General features: G+C 40.4%; 3 protein-coding genes across 3 annotated transcripts in view; 2 read left to right on the forward strand and 1 right to left on the reverse strand.

Moving 5' to 3' along the window:
* wars1 (tryptophanyl-tRNA synthetase 1) overlaps nucleotides 1–3,293 on the reverse strand; it is a 4,691-nt gene extending 1,398 nt beyond the window's left edge. The window contains exons 1-8 of the mRNA XM_010782860.1: nucleotides 3,191–3,293; nucleotides 2,773–2,875; nucleotides 1,845–2,061; nucleotides 1,576–1,684; nucleotides 1,249–1,368; nucleotides 952–1,134; nucleotides 666–766; nucleotides 326–438 (exon numbers count right to left, since the gene is read on the reverse strand). Of these exons, the coding sequence (XP_010781162.1) occupies nucleotides 326–438; nucleotides 666–766; nucleotides 952–1,134; nucleotides 1,249–1,368; nucleotides 1,576–1,684; nucleotides 1,845–2,061; nucleotides 2,773–2,874 (945 nt within the window). The 5' untranslated portion in view covers nucleotide 2,875; nucleotides 3,191–3,293. The remainder of the gene's footprint in view (nucleotides 1–325; nucleotides 439–665; nucleotides 767–951; nucleotides 1,135–1,248; nucleotides 1,369–1,575; nucleotides 1,685–1,844; nucleotides 2,062–2,772; nucleotides 2,876–3,190) is intronic.
* Nucleotides 1–27,349, forward strand: part of hsh2d (hematopoietic SH2 domain containing) — a 364,522-nt gene that overhangs the window by 193,245 nt on the left and 143,928 nt on the right. The window lies entirely within an intron of this gene.
* Nucleotides 1–27,349, forward strand: part of LOC104955524 (RING finger protein 10-like) — a 56,120-nt gene that overhangs the window by 22,996 nt on the left and 5,775 nt on the right. The window lies entirely within an intron of this gene.

The raw sequence follows: 27,349 nt of genomic DNA on the forward strand, positions 1-27,349 counted from the left end.
GGTTAACAAGAACACAATGGTGACTCTACGGAGGAAGAAACTCAGGGTGATAAGGAGAGGGGGGGGGGGGGTTACCTTGGTTGGTGATTGGTTAATGGTTACAGAAGCCAAAAAATCGTGATGACATCATAAAGTGGCCAACATCTGATCAGCTCATTTTCAAACAGGTTTTTATATAAATGGATCAGGACAAAAAGTGAGCCAATATTTTGTTCCTGAAACTTTCAGAATCTCTTCACACAGAGGGGACACATGTTTATGTATAAAAGACATGACGAAGTGGATTTTGCATAACAGGTGACCTTTAATGCGATGGTGTCCTAACCTGGTCTATGGCACAGGGGATGAGACACTGAATGTCCTTTCTGCCTTTGAAGATCTGTGGGAAAGAGCTACTGAAGGACGGCGCTGCCTGGATGGCTGGGAAGCTGATCTTTCCTAGATGGAGAGAAAATAAGACACGCTCAATCACCAACATGGTATTCACACGATTTCAATTCAGGACCAGGAGATGATGTAACAAAACCACAAACCCAGGAGGACACAACAGGCATATGAAAACAAGAGTCATTTGTCATTTTGTTGCTTCTTCTTTTAAAAAGGATAAGGAGAATTAATTGCTCAAAGAATGACTTTCTTTTTTACCCAGTTTTTAGTTGTCTTACCAATGCAGTCACTGTCGGTAAAGCCAAATATTCCTTTGACCTGGTTGAACGTCACATGCTTCTGGACCTTTACCACATTTCTGTAGAATTCAGGGGATGCACTGCAGACAATAAAATGGAATTAACACATTTAGAAACAACTCTTGACTAAAATTCCATTCCATCAACAGATACTTTCAAAGCAGAATTGTCCTTGTATATATGGCAGGGCTTATATGCATCCTCAAACGCCTTAGCAGTAAGGTTTGTCTGGAGGAAATACAAAGATACTTTTTGTCATAATTACCCCATGTAGTCGAGGTCAGAGAAGATGAAGGTTTTGTTGACATCAAAGCCACAGGCAATGATGTCTTTGGCGTTTTCCACAGCAAAGCGGTGGCAGTCTTCTAGTGATAGGTCCTTCCACAGGTACTTCTCATCGTCAGTCAACTGGACCACGAGGGGAATGTCGAATACATCCTGCAACCATCTGCAAAGAAGGACATAAGTGTAACTAGCTTCATTCTAGATGGTGCCCTGCTGATTTTACGTGCTTTTAATTAACAGCGCTTTGGTATTAAAACATTAAAGAGGGAGAACTCACTTGGTGAAGATGAAGGGGATGAGGTGACCAACGTGCATGGCCTCAGACGACGGACCTCTGCCAGTGTAAAGGTAGAAGGACTTCTGCTTCTCATACGCATCCAGTACTTGATGCATATCCCTACCAGAAACAGCAATAAGAGATAATAAATATATTGATGTGTCTTTGTTGGAAAAGGTCAAAGGTTCAAAGTGGATACTTTTATATATGACACTCTTTTATGAGATGATAAATTGCAAACGTGGTTGTGAAACACCCACACACTAGAAGTCAGAAATTAGGAAAAGAACACAATGATGAAATATTTTCAGTTCCTTAAAGGCTGACCTGTGTGAGAAGAAGATTCCTCTTCTTAGAAAGCGATGAGACTTCTGTCCCGAGACCTTTTCTATTCTGTCCACCAGCTCCTTGTCAACTTTACTGCTGCCAAACCTCACTAAGGAAAGGCCAGACACAACTCAGATTTCAATGCTGTATAGCTTAAATGACCTCATAGTTAAAAGTACATTTGGAGAAAACAAAATTATTTTAACTGTTGTAAAAAAAACATGCAGTTCTTTATTGAAGGCAATAAGTGAAGTTAATTTGAATCTTACATATAAGTTTGTCATAATCCACTCCCTTGGCGTTGTTCGTGGAAACGTTCCACGGGTCGACTGTGTCTTCGTCATCAGCGCCACCTGCTGCTGGCCCGTTGTCGGGGGCAACAGAGTTCTCTGAAGGTGGACAGCCTGCTTTGTAGTCCTGACCTGTCATTTGTTTGTAGTCTGTTTTCAACTTTATCAGCAGCTGGACAGCAGCATCAACATCAGCCTACAGGGAGCCAAACACCACCGTCAGATGACTCACACAAACAACCAAATCCCAACAGATTCAAGTGGTACTGTGGTGCTTAGTGGGTGTGCTTCACAAAAGACAAGACTAAAGTGACTAGATAGTCGTTGTTTCAGAAATAAATGTCCCGGCTACATTGGAAAATCCAAACTAACAACTTTTCAATGGAACCACTTTCTACAAATTGAGAAATGGTTACTGTGAAAACTTTTACAGCATGTTCTGTGGGTTTTACAGAGGAAATAGGCCGGTTTATGGAAGAAATATGTTGCTTTTGAATAGTTTAAAATGTCTCTTTTCACTGCTTTCAGCTAAGGTTGTTTCAGTGTTTGTAACTTTAAATCGCAATATTGATATACATATGATTGAATAATACATTTTCTAGTAAATCGACTGACAACTTACTAGAATTATTGGGAAATAACTAGAAAACAATGACTACTCTAGGATCGGAATAACAACAAAGTATCACACTGATGCAAAACTCATATACAAATGTAATCCTTCTTATTTCCAACAGTGCTCAAACGAAATTGCATTCATCACATTATATTATCATAATGGGTTTGTTGCAGACATGTCAAAACAATAAAAAACAAAACTACCTGTAAGGCTAGTCACAGTTGGTGAGCAAAGTTATATCCCAGAGAGTAACATCACTGTTTTCCATTGTAGTTTGTAAACACTTACTTTAGTCGCTTTAGCTGTTTTCAAGGCCCTGACTTGTTCTCCTTGTGCTGTCAGTTTCTCGTAGAGCTCCATTGGACTCTTGGCTCCTTCACACTCTGCCATCCTTCAACAGATACAGGTAATATACATTTAAAGTATATTGCAGACCAATACACAACATTAATGAAATAAACATGTTTTAGTATGAGGTTAACAGAATTACTGAGGTTGTATCTGCTTTAGCAATACTGCATCTCAGCAGTTGGGATTATCCCATATGTGAACCGACCACAGCGAACTAGCTAATCGTATAACGCCTGTAGATTAATAACCCTACGATACGGTATTTCATATAATTAAACATATATAACATACATTAAATAATGGAGTATGTCATTTTAGTGTATCCATCTATTAGATAAACGACTAGCCGGCATACCTTATAATATTCTTCACACAGCTGACAGCTCACTCATACAACTTGCATCAGCTTCAGCCTGAGTGAGGTGGTGTTTGGACAAAATAATTCCCAGGGAAACAGGCTCCTTCAAAGGTTCCGTTATACATTAATAAGGAGAATGACCAATAATAAAAAAGCTATTTTTAGTACATTTAATATGCAGAAGTGTTTGTATTTGTTCATGTTAAATTAATTGAAAATCCTCAAGTTAACCTAATTGTAAACACATATACATCGTAGGAGTACTATCAGTGTGACAACCACTTCTGTTCTGCCCCTACCGGAAGCTTTCAAAATAAAAGCACGCAAACGTGCGTGTAGTGTTACACGAGTGGATAAATCGAGATATTCGTTTTAATCTGAAACTGCATAATCTCTACTGATTTTGCGGGATGTTGAACCTGATGTATGACTGATTTAACGCTCAGAAGTCGGATATTACTTGTTCAACCAAGTTTCAGGTACGACAATTTAATGCAGATGAATCGGGTAGCGTTAGCTCTACTTTGTAAGCTTTATTAGACTTTCAGTCATAAATGCAAACGTCCAACATTAGCTAATTTTGCTCCATGGCATTCAACACACAATCTAATTTCATAATGTAACGTTAACGTAATATCAACGTAATACGACGGCGTCCTGTCTTTAATGTACCTTATGTTTCTTAACTAACGTAAGGAATTATATATAGGCTATATGTGATTTGTTATATCCAAGGTTTCTGAGTTTAGCTAGCATTACTAAGTTTTGGCTTTGTGTTGGAAGGACCTCAAACATGTAACGAAAGCTAAAGTAAAGGCTAAAATGCACAAATTGAAATGATGGACCTCCCTAAAAGGATCTGGATCAGGGTTGCTGTTGTTTACATACAGACTATGGCTGTAACACATCTTAAAGTAACAGGGGAGCAATACAAGCAACCACTAGATGTCACCCTTGGGCCTCCAATGGATTGACATCTCATCTGTTTTCCCTTTTTCTCCTCTGGGTTATTTTCACACAGGTTGTCCTCATGTGAACATGTCATCATTAGTGGCCTACGAGGATTCAGAGTCTGAAGATGATGATCAGGATCGAACAGAGGAGGGATTTACAGCTTCTCTCCAAACTGGATCTTTTAAACAAAACCAAGATGTCAAGATGTGTCATTCCCCAAAGATAACACCGTGCCCTCACAGTTTCACTCTTGACCCTGACAGTTCAGTGTTGGAATATCATGAAAATGCCTCGGAAAGAAGCAGTTCTTCCCTACACCCACATTCACAACCTCAGAGTTGGGATGGAAAATATTGCAGTGACAGGACGGCACCAGAACAACATTTTAGAGATACTGCTGCTCCTCTGAGTTTACCTGTGACTCCGAGAATTATCTCACCAATGCAGACTCTTCCTCATATGCCACAAAGTTTCAGCGATGGGTTGAACTCGGCAAAAAGACATCACACTGTCCAGCCTGGTGTGAGACCGTACATCCCCAAGAGACAGAGACTGGGCCCCTCGGTGGAGATAACGGACCCAAAACACCCAGGAGTACAAGCCTCAGGGAATCAGACCAGGGAAAGCCAAATTCTTTCAGAAGTGTCGGCCAGAGTAAAGCCGTATCTCGCCCACAAGGCTGGTGCTGCAGGGGTACCACGTAGGCTCCTGATGAGGCTGGGGGGCCACCAGGGGCCTGTCAACACAGTGCAGTGGTGTCCTGTGCCTCAGCTCAGCCATCTGCTGATGTCTGCCTCCATGGACAAGACTTTCAAGGTAATGAGCTAAAATAAAACTCTCATTGAATTCAGATCAGAGGATCATTGATACTTAGTATAGTACCTATAGTATGATGATGGTGGAAAGGGATTCAATGCTTCTGTAGTGCTATAATGTAGGCTTTGTATTCAACCCTAATTGTAGGGCTAAGCAATATATTGATATCGTACGGATTTATTCCTAGATCTTGATATCGTAATATTGCATGCGTCTTATCTTCTTAATTTACCACTCTGTTGTTTTTTGTATCACTTTTTTCATAATATTGATGCTTATCCATCAAAAATCTAACGTATTTGGTCTATCTTGTAATTCAAGATTGAATCATATGATAGTCCTTCTTGCTCAGGTTGACGACTCCATACACAGTGATAGGGAACCCTTGTCTTTCCATTTGTATTGCTTTATAACACAAAAACCCATTTATCAGGCAGGTGCCAAGTTCACAGAGGAGGTCTAAGGGTATAATCACGTCCCTGACATGCAGTGTAATTGGCACAGAGTCCCAGGCAGAGATATCAGTCTTTCTGCTTCAATTTATTAATGTACCACAAACCACTGTCTTCAGAATCATTTCTGTCACTGTCAGCTAAATGTATGTCATGACCCCCGGGGCTTCCTGTCTCTCTCTCTCTCTCTTTCCCTTTTTCCAATTCCTTCTCCTCCTCCTTTTCAGTCATTCACACCATAAAAACAATCCTTCATTTCCTACTGTAAAGGTCAAATCATGCAGGTGCTTGCCAGCCAGATAAATATTTCTATCCCAGTACTAAACCACAAACCCCACCAACATCCTGAGAGGACTCTGAATAATGAATGATTTGAATATGCATGTGATCATTTGCATAATCATACAAGTGCAGCAGTATGGAGACCACGTCTTCTATTTCTCCTGGAAAGAAGGTTTGGAGCAGATGGTGGGGATGGGGAGGTAAAGGGAGGACTTGTTTGTTTGTATGCAAGGATGTCTCTTTTCCCTCTATCTCAGACAACCAGCTGTGTTCAGTGACACCATTAGATAGAGAGCATATGAAATACTATCATTTGTCCGTGGGTGATTTTGCTCGATTTGAGTGGAGGATTTTCAACAGGTCTCTTTTTTTCTCCAAATGTTTGTCCCGACTTCAGAGACCTTCAGCCTCCACACAGTCATTTACAGTAACTGGTAATGCATACTTCAACTGTAAGCAATAATGATTCCGTATTGCAGGAGTATGAGGTGAAAAAGAAATGATGTATGATGCAATCCTCATGATTATACAAGAAGAAACATATAATAATTCATTGATTTAAGAAGATGCCAAATGTAAAAATTGTAAAATTCTAAGAGATATTATTTTATTTTATTTTTAAGTAAGCAGATTGAAAACTCTCATTGTGTTTATTAATGAGTTTGGAGAAAAGAAGGTGCTTCTCTTCACAGTCACAAGCAGTTGTCATTTTCCCACCATGTTATAATTGTAGACGTTTTTATGGCAACAGACATACAAGACATACAAACTGCAATACAATAAACTCCATGTAACCATAGCAACAATACTTGAGTTTCACACTTAAATGTTTACTCTCATTAATAGGACCTTGCTTTGGTTTTAAGTGATTACAAACTTATACTTATAAAGGTTTTTACGCATGTACATTGTCTCAGTAAAGGCACAAAATACAAATACGAACGTTAAAATGGGTCTTTAAAGATATTCATATACTGTTATGTAAGACAGAAGAAGAAACTCCTAATAAAAATGTAAATTTAGAAGAAGGAATTGTTCCTTGAAAACAAATCGGAGTGATGTATCAATGATTAGAAAAGTTGCACAGAGGCAGCATAGTATCCTTCTGGAAAAGGTGCATTACCCATAACTGCAATTTCCTTTGACATCTATTGCATGTCATTCCACGGTTTAACTTTTGAAAGTGCTACAGTAATAGTACAATAACACTGTTTAGGAAATGACATACATTGTTCATCTTCTTGTATTGAGGAAGCTTGTCATACACTTCTTACTTATTGACACACTGCCCGCTCTATTGATTATGTCTTCAGTACTGACTGATTCTTTACCTCTCTCTTTGGCTGAAGACGGAGTCTCTCCTTTAGTCTTCCTCCATCCTGTGTATCAGTTCCTTAGAAGAAGATTGAACTTATTGTCATAACGTAGTACAGGTACTTTGTAACGAAACGGTTTCTCTGCATTTGAGCCCTCCTAGTGTTAGGAGCAGTGGGCTGCCATTATGTACGGCGCCCGGGGAGCAGTGTAGGGAACGATGCCTTGCTCAGGGACACCTCGGTAGCACTTGGTCTTTCCGGACCTTCCAGTTGCCAAGCCAAGTCCCTATGGACTTCGCCACCACCTTTCCGAGACACTAGCATTACTCCAGCCAGTTGGCAGCCGTTGTCACCATGGCTACGGCAGGTGTAAAGCAGCAGTTTTGAAGTTGATAACACGAATACCAATTTAGTTTTAATAACACAGAGTCATTTAGGAAACAGATGACTCCAAACAAGTCATTCACCAGGATCCGCTCTGCGTGTCTGTTAAGTGGCCGGGGAAATTAAAGTGGATTCAAATAAATGAGTGCTTATTTACCACCCGTGCCCACATTGTATGGGATTGTTGCAATTGTTTGTGCATTGTATGGTGCATTGTTGGAGAAATCGTTAATGCCGTCACTCACTGGAGTCGGGGCTTAAGCAACATGCAGATTTGTTCTAAATAAGTATGTTTAGTTGAACATTTTGAAGCTTTTGTGACTGAAGATTAGGGCTGTTCGATAATGGCAAAAATCATAATCTCGATTATTTGGGTCAATAATTGTAATTGCAATTATTAAATGCGATTATTCATTGACTTTGAAAACATCCATTTATTGGAGAAAAAAAGTTGAACAGTATGTGTTTAACAGTTGATTACCCTGAACTTAAGAATTCAACTGAAAAACCGATAAAAAATAATAATAAAAAAATAATCGTTTTATTTCGATTATGTTGTTTTCGTAATCGTTGCAAGCCATAATCGTAATCGCAATTCAAATACGATTAATTGAGCAGCCCTGCTGAAGATGCTATCATCAGTTGTTGTTTAACCGATTTCCTGTTACCTTGAGATGGAAGTGTTTCCCTAAACCTAGGATCATATAAAAGAAGTGGCCTCCTGTGTGGACAATGAACGGAAATATTCCTAATAGAGCCGTCACTCCAGTATTAAGCTTCTTGCTATTAGAAGTGTTACTCTCTGTCTCTCTGTCACTTTTTTCCCGCCCTGAAGGCATCGCTGCCATTCTGTTTGTCAAACCACTGCCTGCTGGATGGATATGTCAGCCTCCCCCGTCCATCTCCTTACCCCCCATCTGTCCCCTGGGGGGGGGGCTAGGTACAGAACTTCTGTGTTTCTTTACTTTATGATGCTGTATGGAGAATTCAGCGTGAATAATGAAACACAGGGAGAGGCTGCAGGGCCCCACAGATCTTCAAAGTCCCTCTGTGGCCCTGGCAATGCTGGGGAAGCAAAAAAGACTTCATCATTAGTGTCATATAGCTCAGTGGGCACGTGACCGGACAACTGAGGAACTTTTGTCTGTTGACATATGTGACATCAAATCTATTTCTCTCTATATTTAATCTGTAAATCTGATTTAAAAAAAAAGCATGTCATTGCAATAGTGACCAGCATCCTAAGTGATCTTTTTGAAGCACATTGCAAAAACACCACAACAAGGACTGTCAAAATCAACAACCTGGTAGATTAAACCCTTATTCGTAAATCACTGTCTGCTTTTTAAGGACTTTTGCTGTTTATTTACATCATATTGTAACATGTCCAACCCTTTTTAGTCGTGGCAGTCCCAACTAACAAATGGCATCCGGGGGTTTTTCTCTTGTGCTCTCACTATAATCAGAGAAACCTCTAATACAAACCATTACAGCCTTTACACTCTGCAGGGAATTGATTTACAGGCACTCTCAAAGGTCATTACTTTGATTCATTCATTAGTAAGGTTGTCCTTGCTTTTAAATCCAGCAAATAAGCCTGATATGTATACATATTTGACCAATTTATCCAGCCATACTTTGCCGAGCCAATCCATTTTGTGTCATTACAATAGAGGATAGGATTATATCCCTTTCACTTTCAATGCATCGACTGCAAAGGCATGGCAGAGAGATGCCAGTTTGTTTTCCTTCCGTTTGGGTGCTGCCAAAGAAAAGCGAGACTATTTGACTGTCAGTGCTTTGAAGCGTCGTCTAAAGCATGCAGATTCCTCCTCCCGTTTGTTTGAAGAAAAAGCTGTGTGTCAGTTCAAACGTTTAGCCTGTTAGCACACCTACATTACCTTTTTTTAAGCAAACTTAGGCTGAGCACAAATGACTGGATTTTACCATTTTGTTAAACTCTTCAATCACTTCCTGCCAATTGAAGTTGTTCTATACCATGTGCTTTGTTTTTCAAGCTGAACACTCTCCCCTCCAGCGACCGTGTTTCTACAGTCTCGGTGTGTTTGTGGCTTTGGCTTGATGCGATGTGCTCATATCTGGCAGGTGTGGGACGGCGCGGAGAGCGGGCGATGCCTGAGGGTCTACACCTGCCATTCGGGAGCCGTGCGTGATGCCTGTTGGACCCCCTGCGGACGACGCCTCCTTACCGGATCCTTTGACAACACGGCTGTGATCACAGACGTTGAGACAGGTGAGAGGCAACAACTTTCTCCAGGCTCTGATGAACACAATGTCGCATAACAACGATTTTGCTTTTGACTACAGGCCAGGCAAGTTTAACTTCAATAACTTTGGTGAAGCTTTTTGTGTTTTCTTAAAAACTGAAGAAGTTACAGCCAGTCAGCTTTACATTTATTTAATTGGAATGTAGTTTGAGCTGCTTTTTGGATTAAAATGTCTCTAAACGTATTGCTCGAATTGTCGGAAAACTACTTCTTGGCCATTGTACCTCTTGCTAATTTAGTTTCTAGTCCGAATTTAAGGTTAGTAAATGATTCCATTGCAAAGATTCCTCCAAGTAACTCAAGGATTGCTGCCTTCTGGTATTTGAGAATGCATTCTGGAAAACCTGCCGTGAAGCTGTAGTCTCATTTAGAGAGGAGGAATGAAGTTGTTGAATTGAAACTTATGTCTACACCTTCCTAAAATGAGACATCCCTCTTGCTTTTTTCTCCCTCTCTTCATATCTGACATATATCACACACAAACCTACATATACAAAGACATTCATCATTATTACTTTCTGTACATTTCCAATATTGTTATTAACCTTTAACAAAATGAACCTTGAACTAAATCTGCTGGCTCATTGGATTTCCTACTTCTTATTTCTTTGGTGACCGATGCATACCATTCAAGGTGACATTTACAACTGATCAATCATTTGGTTAACTTTCTGGCCAAGCGAACATTTAAACTGGCATGGCAGAAAAGATAAGAAACCAATAAAACATACATACAATCTACCTATGTGATGCTGCCTTATCATTTCCTTCATCTGAAACAAATCATGAATTTCCACACAGCTGAAATAAAACGCCCATTCGTCCCATCGTCCTCTCCCCGACATTTAAATGGCTGTGGTATCATAGACTCGGAGGGGCTTAACACAATGAGCCAACATACGATACTCATAGTTTTAAAGCCCCTGTAGCATCTACAGCTCTAGGGTCAACACATTGCTATGATGCCATGCTGCCGTTTGCACTTCCCCTCGCAGCATGTCTGTCAATACTGTCAATAGAGCCTAGGGATAATAGCGTGGCCAGCCCAGTAAACACACAGGCAGCTCCAGGAAGGGGATCAATAATGGATACATCACCGCAGGAGCAGCAACCATGACCTTACACTGTAACGTCACAAACAACCACCATAAATAGACCAATGTGTTGGTCTTACACCGCTGCCTTGCTCAGCACCGTGGGATGTCCTAGTGAGGTCAAACGTACAACTTTGAAGTGATGTCAGATATCCAAAGAGCCGTCGCACAACAATCCTGCACCACTTTTTCTTTTTTTCGTTTGGCTATCGTAAAGGAATAAAATAAAAATCTATTTATCTTGGTTATCGTCACTGTTTACTATTGTATGTAGAAACTTAATGACCTCCTCCAACCTGAATCAGTAAAAAGATGAAAGGCCCTCAAGTGAAAAAAAAGGGCTAAACTGTCCTCACATTTATGGCCAAAACTTCAACTTTGAACTTGTTGAGGTTAAACATATTGTTTTATTTGTATGTATTTCTTAGTTTGTATTATTCTACTTTATTTATGGACATTTTCCAGATGAGTTATAATCACATTTAAATGAAATGGATGAAAGTAAGATGAAAAAGAGAGGGAATATGGTTAGGATTTATGATAGGGCTGTACTAGCAGACAGGAATTTGCTTCCAAAATAAAAAAGAAAGAGACCTTTACAGAATTTTCCGGAAGATGTGTCTTCACATCCTCCACACATTGTTTATAGGGCCTTCTTCAAGCTAAAAATAATCAGTTTTCGAGGCAATAATGTGGAAAATCTCATTTGTTATGATAATTTCTAATCCTTTTTATTTTCTTATGATTTATTTGTTTACAAAATTCAACAAACCAAATTCCTTTTTGAGGGTGAGGCTTAAGAAGTGTGCTGGTTCTGCACAGCTATTCTTGTGGCGTCACAAGATGAAGAAAATGTAATTCAGTTGCATATTAACATGGGAGTTGGGAATTCCTGCCCAGTTTCTGCTCAACTGTGGTGCATTTTATTGTGTGCTCGCAAAGACTTCGGCACTGACACTTTAAAACCAATTATTTTCGAGCAGTGAAAATAACATAGAGGCCAAGCTGCATAATTTCAAATGACTGTGGTTCTTAACACGACATTGTTTGCTCCCATCTTTGCAGGAGATCATGCAAATGGCACACTCGTAGGGCTATAAAAAGGTCCTGGCACCATTACAGATTAATATATATTTTTAAATAACACTAATTCTACCAGTAGTGACTGGACGATGAGGAAGCTGAGTGTTTGCCACATCAGACTGTAATCAGGGTGAATGTGATCTTTAGCTCTTCACAGTAATGCCGAGTCCTTCACGGCAGCTGGGCCTATTCTGTTAAATTGAGCTCTCTCCAGAAACGTCTCCAGGCTCTTTAATGAGAGGGTTTATAAGACACCTGACCCGTATTTTACCACAGCCTCCAAATGCTGCTCCAATTGGTATTTATAAGAGACATATAAAATAAGTCTAAGCATTCAGAATGGTGTGTGGGCCCATTTTCTCTGGCTGTCTTTGCAGTTGTTCCTGCGTCCAATTTAATTTGTAGAATCTTTATATCCACTCCCAGCGGGCCACAGGCAGGCTGTCACAGCTGAATAGCAAAAGAGGCGGGAGAGGAGGATACAAAGAGGGAGCGCAGTTTAGGAGGCATAATGCGGAATGAGAAAGAGAGGGCAGTGGAAGAATGCGAGAGAAAGAAATCAGAAAAGGCAGAATCAATTCAGAAGTGGGGAGTGGAATAAAATGCATTTCTTCTGGAGGGCATTAGTCTGAGGTGGCAGCTGTTGTCCAGAGCTTCCTCGGCTGTACTTGGAAAAGCTGATTGGCAGAGGGCGGTGTGGGAAAATATGCTCATCTTCCCCTCAGGCTGCCACAGGTTGAAGTGTCAGTTCGTTCATGTGTATGCAACACTTGCGTTTTCTGTGCAGATGCCCTCAGGCACTGGCAGAGAGGAGAGTGTCCTTGCTTTAAAAAAAAACAAAACAAATATACACAAAGATTTTGCAAGTGATGGAGTGAGCGAGTGAGATGCCCTTCCAGCTCCCCTTGGTTTGGCAGAATCGTATTTCGATGAGCAGAAGCGTTCAATAATAGTTTATCTGTGAGATGGAGTTTCACATCATTGCAATGCGTTAGTTGAGAATGAGCTAAAAAGTACTTGTGCCCGAGGAGCAAGGGCAAAATAATGAGTCACAATGGGGTTTGACCATAGACTGTATATATAAACACTTTTGGTTTGACACTTTGGGTCATCCCACAGAAAATAGTTTGATACAAAATGTCAGTATACCTCCAAGCCAATAATTGATGTGACTAAATCCTGTCCAGACTGTAAATCTGTCCTGATATTTAGACTTCAGGTACATATTTTGTTTTTTCATACAAACTAATGCTGTCAAAATTATCGCGTTAACGGAGGTAATCAATTTTTTGAATGAATTGCGTAAAAATATTTAACGCATGTAACGCATGCGCAGAATGGCCCGCCCCATACATCCCACAAGTGGCAGCGCCAGGGTATGGCTGGGCTACAGCCATACCAATAAATGGCTTAGCCCCACCCAGCGCCATATAGACTGACTTATAGTGGTCTGGCCCCACCATGAAAAATTATGTTAAAGTAAGCAAAATAAAGTCCGCCAACTCGCGGAGTAAATTGCACAGACAACAGTTAGTAAGATTGATTTCAGTAGCCACTTGTCTGGAAATACCGAAGACTAGAAACGGTTTTGAAAACTTTTGTCACGTAGTGATCGTCTTCTCAATAGAACATCTTTGATAATGTCTTCTGGCCAATCAGAATCAAGATAACGGCGTGGTGTTGTTGCAGGAAGTCCCGACGGAGAATACGTTTGCTGTAGTATATCTCTTTATACATCGATACAATATTACGTGTTGATAGAAATCAACACGTAATGAAATAAGACCCCATGGTTTGATGATTGATAGGTGTGTGGGCTGTCTTTCATTTTGACACACAGAACAATGTTATAATAAACATACATACTGTATTTTAAATGGATATATCCGCCTTCTTTCATTTATCTTTCCATTCCCACAACAATATACATAAAGAAATGGCATATTTTGGACATAGTTCGAATGGTGATTAATCATGATGAATTCATTTTTAAGCTGTGATTAATCTGATTAAAATGTTTAATCGTTTGACAGCCCTAATAAAAACATATTTTAGTTTTACACATTTACACAGCAGGAACTTAACAATAAAGATATATAAAGACATACTTTGTAGCCTAATGTTTCTAACAGTGGCTCCAGGCTATTTTCTTTGTAACATTTTATATTTATTATAAGACAACATTATCCTTTATATAAGGATAACCTAGATAATGTCAATCGTGAGACTGATCCAAGAGAGATCCAATATAAAGTTTAAGTATTATTGGTATCATGTTGAAGTTTTTCTGTATTTCATTTTGTTTACAATTTCATATTATGTTCTTGATGCCTCGTTCGCACATTCAAGAGGTAACTCGTACACTGAGGCGGTATTCGCTCGGGAACTTTAAGCAGTGCTCCTCAGGAGACAATGCATGCAGCAGCACACTAAGAAGCATTTACTCCAAATGCCACCGGCAAGCATATGTGCATTTTGACCTACTTTAAACCTTCAAGTTACCGTAGTAACCTGCTCGGACTATCTACTTGATTGTTATTCACTGTGGTGACTGTCTCATTTATAACCTGCTCAGATGTTGTAAACATAGAAAAATTGGTCTATTTTTAAATATATAGAATATGCTAATGTCATTATGTCATTTCAAAGCATCTGACATCAAGTGGCGTGCGTTTCTTGAAGTCAATCTTTTTTTTGGAGTAGCTTGACACTTGAATACATTTTTACTACTCAAGGGTACTTTCTTCCTGTTCCCTTCAGAAAATTAAGGTCTTCTGCCCTTGAAGTGAATATATTAAATATTAAGTATAATTTGCCACCCTCGTGTCATCAGCAACCCTCCTCACATGAGCGATAAGTGCTGCTCACTCGTGCTTTCACAAAAATCCATTATGCAGACGTTGTTCTCTCCTTTTAAGCTTGGTTATCAATGTGAGCGTGCTAATTAAACACATGACCAGTAAAGCATATATAAGCTTTCATTTCCAACACCCCCTAAATGTAGCTGGAGGTCACTGTACATATTTGAAACTAGTTACACATATGGCTTGTTTACCAAAACATGTATTTGGACTGTCAAAACCCAGCAATGTTTTTCTAACCTTTGTTTATGTAGCGGTGGCAGCACCCCGCTTTGGTGGAGCCGTTAATGAGGCATAATATCCATTTCATGCTAGCTTCCCACTGCTCTAAGGGGCTGGCTCCAATCGTTCCTAATGTCCCCTGCTCTGTAGTTATCCGCTGTGTGTGTCACTCCACAGCATGATCACAGCTCTTTTTAGGACTAAAGTAAACTATTGTGAGTGGAGGGATGGATCACTGCAGACTTTCCTTATCTCCCCCCTAAGCAAACTAATTAATCTTGCTTAATTAAAAACATGACGATGCCTCATTTATTATAAGAACAGTGTTGATTTTTCATCGCCTTGCCAAACATCACTTTTAAATCTCAATGAAAGATCTCTGTGGTTAAGCCAATTAAGTGAGAGGAAGTCTGAGCCTGACCAAATTGCCTTTTAAAACTTTGGATCAATGCAGTCGAATTTAAAAGCGAGCTAGCCTGCCATTAAGTGAGAAAAGGTCAATTTTTGCAGCAGTTTACGAGCTGTGACTCATTGCCCCTTCTACAAAGAACTTCCTAGGACTAGTGTGTAATGAAGTGCGTTTTTGTTTTAGAGCTAAGGCTGTTTGGATGGGGTTTTGTTGTTGAATTAATGAGGAGCCGTTGAACCCTGAGCTGTTCTACTTTGCATAGCCTTTGACAGAGCAGTTCCTTGTGTAGTTTTTTTTTTTTAACGTTTTCCCAGGAAATGTATTTTTGGTCGCACCCTGACAGGCCTAATTATATTTAATCCCCTCTGTGTTTTTGTTTTGTTTCTAAATATTAGATAAAGCCGCCTCCAGCCAAAACAGTGTTTCATAATTCTCTTCTGAACGTCTTTGTTAGTTTAGATTATATACAAGCTTTTTTAGATACTAACCTGCACTCCAAAGCTGTGAAATTGAGACTGCTCTGGGGCATCCGATGATAACTTAATAGTTGTATATTATCAAAACACACTTTGTGTCATTTAGCCTGTCGAGAAGCTCTGCTGACCTTAACATGACCACAGAAAACGTTTTGCCATTTAATGCAACATTAATTATTCCTGAATTTCAGAAGGTACACTGAGTTGGGAACACTTTTCTCTTTGGCAGCAACTTACATCCAGATGTACTGTATCTTTTATCAGTGAGCTTGTTTTCCAATCACAATTGAATTACACACAATGTTTACTGCACAGAATCTAATGGGCACTGTGCTCAATTAATAAACCAAAGAGAAGCTTCAGGAGGATTTTCATCTCAAATGAAATGTAATTTAAATGATTTTCTTATTTGGTTTAGTCTTGTCATTTCACAACAAAAAAAGAAATAGAAGCATCACCTTTCTAGCATTACATATCAAAGCAGTGCTTCCATTCCACATAAAATACGTTATATTCAAGACTTAAATTGTAGAAAGAGCCTTGTTTCATGGATCTCAAAGATAGTGAAAAACATATCTTTAATGCTATATTTTAGGATTTACGTTTGTGAGAGCCATGTTGCAAATGTGAGCTTTATTCCCGTTTCCTTCATGTTTAGGTTTGATAGTGTGTAAACCAAGTGAGCTGTAGCGACAAAAAATGATGGATTTGTTTTCTCTCTACCTTTTCCCTCTCTCTCTCTCTACCTCTCTACCTTTTCCCTCTCTCTCTCTCTACCTCTCTACCTTTTCCCTCTTCCTCCCTCATGTCTTCCTGTCTGTAGGGCAGCAGCTGGTGAAATTGGACAACCAGTTCAAAGTGATGTGCGCCGTCCTGCATCCCAGCGACCCCCACGTGTTCCTGTGTGGTGGTTACAGTTCAATGGTGAAGGCCTGGGACTCCCGCAGCTGCAAGGTCAAACTTATTAACCTCCCTATCGTAGAATTATCATTTTTATTGACTTCGCCTCACATACGTTTTTTTGAACTTATACATCTGAGGCAGGTCGGCTTTGAACATTCGCTCCCTCCTACACACTCAGAGTTACACACCACTGATGATGTACTTCACTCAAAGGGCAGTAAAGCCGTATGCATTGAAGCAACACTGCAGGGTCTCACACTAATTGTTCAGAGCACATTTTTATTTCATTTACGACTCATAAATTGTTCCCATGAAGCTGCGGCCTTGTTTTTCTATTACGCTTAATGGAGTGTTTTATATGATAATACTATTCACCTCCTCACAATCTGAACGCTCACATTTCTTTTTTCCCTACGGCTGAATCGTTTCCCTGCAGGCTTTTTTAATTAAATAGAGCAGGGATTGCTTCAGCTGGTGTGTTGATGTGAGCGTAGACCGGTCCTCAGCAAAGGGCTTGTTAATGCTGTAGATCCGTGGCTGCCTGTCAGTCTTAGTCCTGGGCTGCGTTATCCCTTCTTGGGCTGAAATTACCCAACTAGATAAAAGGTCCAATTCTCACAGGCACAACATTAAACTATTAGGCTGAAGTCCTCCAATTGGACTTCTGAGTTTGAGCAGGCTGCCTGAAACTGCTCTACTGTTGTTTGTTAAACTTTACTGATTAAAATGTGGTTCATGTTACAAAGCAAAGGAGAGCAGTTTAAGTTGTAGTTAAGGGTTAGAGATAGATAGATAGATAGATAGATTGGGAGGGAGGGATGAAACCCTCTTTAATGGTCACACATGCAGAGCACACAACACACACAGTGAAATGTGTTCTCTGCATTTAACCCATCCTAGTAGGAGCAGCTATTCTACAGTTGAATGTTAAATTGTGCCTTGAAGTGTAGCACCTCTGAAGATAAGTAATCTGATGTGTAAAAAAGAAAGCTGTGGCCTTCACACAGAAGTAGGATCAATTTGTGTCCCTCCACATTGAGACAAAGACTAATGTCATTTCAGCATTTTTCACTGAGATCAACTGAAAATGGTTGAGTGAGTTTATTCAAGTTTACCTCAAACGGCCGCTTTAACACTTGATTTTGATGCTTTTTTGTTAGGGTTAGTAAATATAAAATATAAATATAAATGCTTTTATGACGGCCCGATGGTGGCTTCACTCCCTGTGTTTATACTGTAACCTCAGTGCAGCACTGTGATGAACTTATATGCTGGCGTGTGTGCATAAGAACAAGGTAATTGTGCAAGTGTTTTTAGGCCAACACAGCTTACAACTCTACTGCAGTAAGTATCTTGTCATCCCGCCTTAAACGCAGAGGTCCAGATGTTTCCCTCCTTCCTGTTCATTGCTCTTCTGAGCTGAGAGCCATTAACATTGTGTATTCAAGTAAAAAGTATACTGTGCTAAAACAGCCTCAAAATGTGGTTTAAATAACTACTTAAGTTATTTCAAACAGAGACACTTCCCGCTATATCATATATGGAATGCTTTACTATGAGGTTTAATATTTATGTGTGTTTCCAGGTGGAGAAAGTGTACAAAGCCGGGGTCCAGCAGACCTTGGACATCCTGTTTCTGAGAGGTGGTGTGGACTTCATATCGAGCTCTGACTGTGTGAGCAGAGACTCAGCCGACCGCACGCTCATCGCCTGGGACTACCAGACCACCGCCAGGCTCTCCAACCAGATCTACCAGGTCAGGAAGTCTCTATGTGGAAGAGGAACATCTTTACACTCCATTTTGATATTCTGCCTACATACAGTAGTTTATAGAGTATCTGTAGCATTTCAACAGCTTGTTGGTTAAGTTTCAACAATTGAGTTTTTTTTTTTATTTTTTTATTTGTCTGTAGATATTCAATATGTTATACATAGAGTAAATGTGAGAATTTATGAACATACCTGTTAGGAAATAATTTGCTTAGGTATTCAACCTTCGACCCAGTTCATCGTGTTCTCTCTTCACTGTCTCTTTTCCCATGGTTCTACGGCCTTGGGTATTGCTGCTATCTCTTTTAAGGAGGAGCAGCTTGGGCGCATTGTTGTTGCCAGTCTATGACAGAGCACAAGCCGCCATGAGGTATAGTTCACTGTTCAGGGACGAAGGTTCCCTGGCGCAGATTCTTTTCTATGGACGAGAGCTCTAGTTAGATTCAGGGTCCATAATTGTTTAGTCTCACTGATGAAGAATGTTGATTATTACACTCCCAACTAGTTAAAACATTGAGCTGCAGAAGAGTTCTTCAGAAGACAGGTGGTGTGTCAACTCGTGACACACCACCTGTCTTGTCAATTCTCCGGCCGTAACTCCCAATAAACCACCAGTGTTTGCATCAAAGCTCCAGCTCTCCTCGTGCCTCTCTGAGTCCTGTTTCCAATTGCTTCAGAAGTTTCCCCCACAATACCTACATATAATGATGTGTTTATATGAACTGATCACACAACCCTTGCTACATAAATGATCATAGGTTGTTCTGTGTATATGTATGTTCATGAATTGTCATAAAAACTCCAGACATAATCTTTTCACCATATACTGTACAGGCAAAGCAACACAGTATAATTGTTAAATGTTAGCTAATAAGCTGTTGTAATTTTACAAACTATTTGTGGAGAAACTTTCCAAATACAATTCCAAAAAAAGTGTTAAGAGAAAAAAGCATCCCTGTTCTGATTGGCACATGATTTCAAAAATCATCAGCTAAAAAGGCTCAGAAGCAGCTTGAATTTAACACCCTCAATATATTTCACAGTTAAGGTGCATTTCTGGAGCTGGCATATTTTGACATTTACATAGTGCTGAAGGAAGTGTGCGCCCTACTGAATGAATGTGTGTGTGTGTGTGTGTGTGTGTGTGTGTGTGTGTGTGTGTGTGTGTGTGTGTGTGTGTGTGTGTGTGTGTGTGTGTGTTCTTGAACTCAGTGTTTCTGCAGTTGAATTGAACATTTATTGTATAGTAGAGGAAGTCTCCAGGATTGTGTAAATTCTTCACTCTGCTATTGAAACGTAGGTGGATATAGTAACAGTGTAATATACCATATTCATACAATCCAATACAAGCCATGGCCTCATATATGACCTCAGTGGATGAATTGCAGCATTATACAGGGTATCCACTAATTTGTCCTCCCACTCCTCTTCTGAATATAATGTTATAGTTGACATGCAGCTAACTTCATGGTTAGCAACAGCAACAAAAACGTAAAATAATGAAATCATTCCCACTCTGTTTTTTCCCTGCATGCATTTGGCCTCCAGGAGCGATTCACGTGCCCGAGCCTGGCTCTCCACCCACTCGAGGAGTCCTTCGTTGCCCAGACTAACGGGGACTACATGGCGGCGTTCTCCTCCCAGCGGCCCTTCAGAATGAACAAGAGGCGCCGATTCGAAGGACACAAGGTCAGGAACGACTGTGGCCTCGGGGTGGGGGGTGTGAGGGGTCGGGTCTAACGCAGGCCTCATCAATACAGAATGTACACGCACACTAACAGCTTCAGCAGCTTCACACACGCACACCAAACTGTTCAGTCACTGAAACAAACCCATACACACACAGATGAAACGCCCATGGTAACCTACACAAAACAGTCGACATGCAGCGTAGACCCATACCCCGTTTCCTCCTCAGCCCCCCTCTCCTAAAACAAACACACTAAGTACAAAGCACTATTTCCACTGAGGCGGGCAAACAGAGCAGAATATGGCTGGCAAATATTACTGGGAGCACGTTGAGCTGCTACCGTGGCGTCTGGTTTATTGATTCAAGACAAATCCAGAGATGGACAGAAAACAAATTGGTATCTCACATTCCAGGTTTTTTTGGTCGGTGGCCCTGAGGTGCAAAACACAACCTTTCAAACCGAAAGAAAATGGAACATTTCAGAAAACATAAAGTCATTTAACGTCTGAACCTTTTTCCCACTTTCTTTCTTATTTACTTTATTAGAGAGTCTTTTGTAGCATTTCTAAAAGAGTAAATGTGTAAGCAACCTGTCAGCGCATCACACAACCTTTATCGGTATTATAATACGTTACTAGAGCCTTAAGACTTTATTGACATAAATACCTACAAATAAAGTAACGTTTTTAGGTACAACTCAACTTGGCAATAGACAGCATTTTTCCTTTTTTGTGTCGTTATGAGGTATATTTCAATTGCATCATTTAATGGCTGCAGAATAATGACACCATCTGCGTTTATAATGGTTCCCTGCAAACTCGCTTTTAAAGAGAAGTCGATATACGGCAGAGGAAGAGAATATAACTTGTGCCTATAATAAAATATCTTATTAAATAAAACAAAATGTTTGGTCATTTATTGCGCCCACATTGTCAAAGTCAGCGCGCTACAGCAAAACCCCATCTCTTCTTACCTATCTCAATAAAAGCCCAAGATGTATGGACTCATGTTTGTGCCATTAAGATCAAGCAAAACGTATTCAGTATAAACTAAAGATAAGAGATTGAGAGAAAATAAAACTCAATGAAGCAGAAAAACTAAACAAAACCTGCCTTCTTATTAATAATACCTTATCTCATGGTCAGGGCCATTTTGAGTCATCCTACTCTTTAATTATTGTCATTGTTGACTTTAAGCTGTGTATTGTAAGAACACATGCACACTATTCTAACATTTAGGCTGCCCGAGTGCAGGGCCGCAGTGTTAATTTTGGCAGCTGTTTTTGATTTAGTCTTTTGACGAAAATGGTTATTAGTTTTAGTCACATTTTAGTCATTCCTATCCTTCGTAGTTTTAGTCTAGTTTTAGTCGACGAAAACTCAAAACGTTTTAGTCAACTTTTAGTCGATGAAAAATTACATTTTAGTCAANAAAACAGCGACATTTTACGCGATAAATACGGGTTTAAATATCAGCATTTGCCACGGAAGGCGGGTGGCAGCTACCGTAAACCTTCTCTTAACTCTTAACTTGTGGCATTTACTTGCCACGGCAAGTTGTGGCATATACTTGTCACGGCAAGTTGTGGCATATATAAGTTGTGGCATATACTTGCCACGGCAAGTTGTGGCATGGTTGTGGCATTTACTTGCCACGGCAAGTTGTGGCTGTGGCATATACTTGCCACAGATACCACATCTGTGGCATATACTTGCCACAGATACCACGGAGTGGCGGCCTCTGTGGCAGATGCCGGAAGTACTTGCCACTGCCTGTAGATGCCACGAAATGAGCCAGGCCCTACTGGCATTTTGAATGTCCGATAGTCCACCATTAACACCTTAGTCCCGTCTCGTCAACGAAAACTAAATATACATTTCGTCATAGTTTTCGTTATCAAGAATCTATTTTTAGCTCGTCATCGTCTCGTTTTAGTCATGTAAAAAAGGTCGTTGACGAACATTTTTCGTCATAGTTTTGGTTGACGAAATGAACACTGGTATGTCTATCAGGGAAATATTCTCTTCTTTTCTTTGTTATATTAAAAGGCAAGGCCCCTGCTTGATTACTCACCAAAATGGTGGTAGTTAAATGGAAACAAGCACACAATCTGATCCATCTCTTCTTAGCGTCATTATACATTCTAATTCACATGGGTGCCCCCGTTTTCATCACCGCTTTTATCTCCAAAATCCACCACGGTTTATTCATCATTGTTTCATATTTGGTCGACTTCCCAGTTGGTGGGGAGCGAAGGTTCACAAGTCTCATGGATAATATGTGTGCTAAACTAATTAGTGTCAGGCATGCTGTGAGGAGGCACAGGGGCTTTTGAACCAGTGATAAAAAAGACAAGGCATCTCACAAAACTCTCTGGCAAAGCTGCCCTTCTGAAAAGGGAGTGAGGAGCTGGGTGCCCTTTTAAAAATCTTGATCTGAGTGTCGCTTGAACCGCAGAAAGCTCTTTGCTGCCAACTCTCCTCCACCAGGCCTCCAACGTCATTTTTCAAAGGAAAAAAACTGTCATGTTCGCATGTCAACCTAGTTGGATCCTGGGAACACGTCTTGAGAGGAAGCTCCAAACTTGTAATGACTGTTGTAACACTCAGGACTGACATTTTTTAGTTTGCTACTTCTGCTTCTTACTATGTATTATGCGTGAACTGTAGATGTTATTAAGCTAAAGCAGTTTTGATATGAATCTGCAGTGTGCAACAACGATACTTGGACAGGAACAGGTCGCATTAGTGAACAGTACATGTGTGTGTCGTCACAAGTGTATCCAGTGAAGTGAAATAAACAGCGTATGATTTTCAAGTGAAACCGAACGTTGTTTTTCTCAAACACTTGGTGTTAATGTGGGTGTCTAAGGAGTTCTTAAGAGGCCCAAAGCATCATTTACACAGCATAAACGCTTTTGGAGTTCATTACATTAACGCTGCTTAATTGCCAACTTTAAGTACCATCATCACCAATTTGTTCAACACATATACAGTACAAACATTCTGTTGAATTGGACCTAAAGACTCAAACAAAGCTGGAGAACATCAAGGAAAACAGCAATTAGCCTAAATCACAGCAGACATTGTGACATGTCCAACAACTTTCTAAGCTAAACGACTAAACCGTTTTAATTAAAGTTGTGAAACTGGAGACATTTAAAAATGATATACCTCCTAAGTATACAGTCTTTGAGGCTTTCTTTTATACTTACTTTGCTCCTGACATAAGTATTGTAGGGCGCCATCTACCAACAAACTTAAACATGGGTCGTAATAAGGACAAGTGTTGTCATAGTAGGTAAGCCCAATGTTTCTTTTAAAAGGAACAATGGCTCTGTCATATTCATGTGTTCCAGTAAATGTGACAGTCAGCGAGCACAACAGCAAAACCCTGGAAGAGACAAAGCTTAAAGGAATACAGATAGCATTCATTTCATTACCTTTGCTGTTCCTACAGAGACATGTTGAAAAGTCTTCTGAGGCATCTGTCATCAGCAGATACAAACAATTCATATCACGGAAATACTACAACACCTTCTTTGAACAGAGGACTTAAAGCTTCTGAGGACCTGAGCTAATTTATATGACACTGAAAGCTTGAGTGTTGATCCCCTGCTTAGAGCTGAGATATCATCTGCTAATTGAGACAACTAAGCAACCTGCTGGGAGCCGTAGTATGTATTAGCTGCTGCTATTTGTTAACTGTTTCCTTGCACTTCTGCCTGCTCCTGGTGATGCTTTTCAAGTAAATTAGAGCTGAAAGCGTGAAGCAAGTGTACCCGTTTTGTTTTTTCTTTACTTCACCTCGAATAGTGCTGAATGTGAATCAGCAGATCACTTGGTTTGTGTGAAAAACAAGCAGTAATCTTTGGTTTGGAGATATTTTTCATCAGTTAGCTTATCGTTCTAACTGCAAGAAAGTACTCCAAAAGGGTAATACTTTTCTGTGGACTCCTCCCATTAAGTGTATGGTAGTGAATAGTGGAAGAAGGCAGCGTTATGTCATCCATTGGATAGTGAAATACGGTTTGTGAAGGCTCAATGTGGGCATTTTGGCCGTCACCATCTTGGTTTTTTAGTGGACAGGAAGTGACGCAAGAGGGTGGACATAAGTACAACCGAATACTGAAAAATACATGTTTACTTTGGGCAATCCAAATGTTACAAGTGTTAGGGAAACATTTGCTTAGGTATTCAAGCTTCGACCCACTTCATCACTGTGAAGTCCACTGAGACAAATGTAACATTTGTGATATTGGGCTATATAAATAAACATTGATTGATTGATTGATTGATCATTTTCTCCTCACTCGCTGTCTCCTTTCCCATGGCATAGGTCTACGGCCTTGGGCATTGCTGCTATCTCTCTTAAGGAGGGGCAGCTTGGGCGCATTGTTGTTGCCAGTCTATGACAGAGCAGAAGCTGCCATGAGGTAGTTTACGGCGCACATTCTTTCCTATGGACGAGAGCTCTAGATTCAGGGTCCATATTTGTTTAGTCTCACTGATAAAGAATGTTGATTATTACACTCCGAACTAGTTAAAACCTTGAGCTGCAGAAAGAGTTCTTCAGAATGGGTTTGGCGACCGCTGTGTCAACTCGTGACACACCACCTGTCTTGTCAATTCTCCGGCCGTAACTCCAAATAAACCGTCAGTGTTTGACATCAAAGCTCCAACTCTCCTTGTGTCTCTTTGATTCCTGACTCTCCATTGCTGCAGAAGTTTCCCCCACAACAACCTACTTCCTTGAACTTAAAAAACACAAGACGGAAACATGGACTAATTGTTACTATAAATAGAACCACAATTTACAAAATCAACATCGTGCTTTTGGAGTAAAACTAGCAATTAAGTCAATAAACTAATCAGAGACTTTTTATTGTGTGATAAAACATGTGAAAAGCAGGGCCATTTTCTCATAGCCTTCTATATATTCCATTTGAAAGACGAAGCCGTTATTTCCATAATGACTTTACTTTTCATAACTAGATACAGCCAATTGTTTTGTCACTGGAAACGTCCCATCTTCAAACAAGTAGTAATTTGATTCCTTGGTAATTTCCCCAAGGTATCCCATTGCCATAAAGCATCACTTCATACATTACAACTCATCAGTGTCTGTATCACATTCAAATCCTCTGAAGCTCAACTGGGAGATTCACTGGGCTTACCCTCTTATTTCTGGATCTGCTCTGGTTTGAGTAAGGATTGCGCTTTAACAATTATACCGCAGCAGGTATATTACCTAGCTCCATCTCAACCTTGCTTTATCCTCATTAGTGGCATTAATAAGTCATTCAGCTCTCTAACTTCTATCTCTCCTTGTTCTAATACTGTACAAGCCCTGCCTTTGAATCTCCATCCTTCTCCGGCCCGCTAATTGCTTTCCTTCCTGAATAATTCCCCCCCGCCAGCTCCCAATATTGCCGGACACATTGTCACTGGTGGATATGTCTGGCACACGGCTGGTGAGAAGTTAAATGGGAAGGCTAAATGATGCTTCGTGGCCTGGGTGATGATTCGGATGATAATGACCGCAATGATAAAGGACGCTTCTTCGGTCTAATAGCATTTGATTTCCCCCGTTGGCCAGCGAGGGAAGAGATAGGAGGTATCAGGGTTGCTCATCCAGTAAGAATGACCTTTAATTTCACAACAAGGCCTCTCTCTCTCTCTCTCTCTCTCTCTCTCTCTCTCTCTCTCTCTCTCTCTCTAAAACCCTCATTAGTTGCAAGAGCTGGGAGCAGAAGGGAAACTTTACTTGGCTGCAAACTAGAAAAAGTTAACAACGTCTTGAGTGTAGGAATTTGAGAGGCTCTCTGTCTCACTTGAAAACATCATCTCTCTGACATAACCGAGTAGAAATGTATACTGAATGAGGACGTGGGCGAGGATCAATATACAGCTTATATGTCAGTCAGAGGCGAGCAAAATCAGAACTAAAATATGACGTACATTTCTGAACCAAAAACACCCACCCAGTTTTCCTCAGTTACTTGCCTGTCTTGTGAAATAATCCAACTCTTAACACTTAATCATAGCTTTGCACACAACTCACTGCCTGAGAGAGAGAAGGTTCACATTGTCCCTCTGAAACCGTTTTGAGTATGACTTTAACTGGCGATGACAAGGTATGCCAGGGAACACTGGGAAAATATAATTTCTCCACAGTTTATTCAATTACAGAGCGCCTCGACACGAAAATAAATCCTCTCCTCCGATGTTGCACCCAGAGAAAATGTCTTCTCATTTCAGAGAGCTGCTCTGAGATTCAGAATCCTGTACGGGCGGAGGCTATATGTGGGATTGCTTTGCTCCACGGCACTGGAGCAGAGAATGAGGGCATAAAGCTTGTCCTCCACGCGTTCCTCTCCTCTCTCGACAAAACCCAATAACCACCCTGTGTTCCAACAATAGGCTTCAGATAAGAGGGAGAAAGAAGAGAGAATAATAACGCTCAAGTGCCATGGAGGGATTCTGTTTTTATCAACCCAGCACTCCAGAGGACAGCCTCAAAAACATTGTGTGTTTTTGTGTGTGCGCTCAAACTCAATGCCAACGAAAAATAGGATTTGTTATCTGCTTCCCACAGCTGCCCCTAGTGACCCTCAGCGCGGTGGAGAAATACCAAAAATACTCACCGATAAGAGAGGCCTACAAGGGGAGAGTGAATTTTAATCACTTAAGAGCATGTGTTGTGGCGATACTGTCATGTTCCCCCGGCAGAGGTAGTTAGTATAACAGCACAATAGTGGAAGGACTCCGCGGGGATGCCTATATAAATATGACAGTGTTGTTTATGCATGAGCTCCTCTTGGCAGGGAAGTGAATATCCGACGCTGCTGTTTCTACAACACATGGAGCAAAGCCAGATATATTTGGACAAATGTCTTCAATGTGCTGTCAATTACCTGATTGTATTAGCTTCCTTTTTACAATAGCTGTTTGTACTTGGCGGATTGAACTGTCTCGTGCAAAGTCGTTTAATTTTTGAGTGTAGATAGCACGGTGGTGGTTTGGGAAATGCCGTCACGTTTCAAATGTAATTCCTCGTTGTTTTTCATCTTTTCCTTTACTAACCCGGAGGCTATTGTTTTCTCTGCCTCTTCATATCTGGAATATGCAAATGAAACCATTCAGCAGCGCGTCTC

The sequence above is a fragment of the Notothenia coriiceps genome, unplaced genomic scaffold (genome assembly GCF_000735185.1).
Source record: "Notothenia coriiceps isolate Sejong01 unplaced genomic scaffold, NC01 NC01_scaffold00024668, whole genome shotgun sequence".
NCBI lineage: Eukaryota > Metazoa > Chordata > Actinopteri > Perciformes > Nototheniidae > Notothenia > Notothenia coriiceps.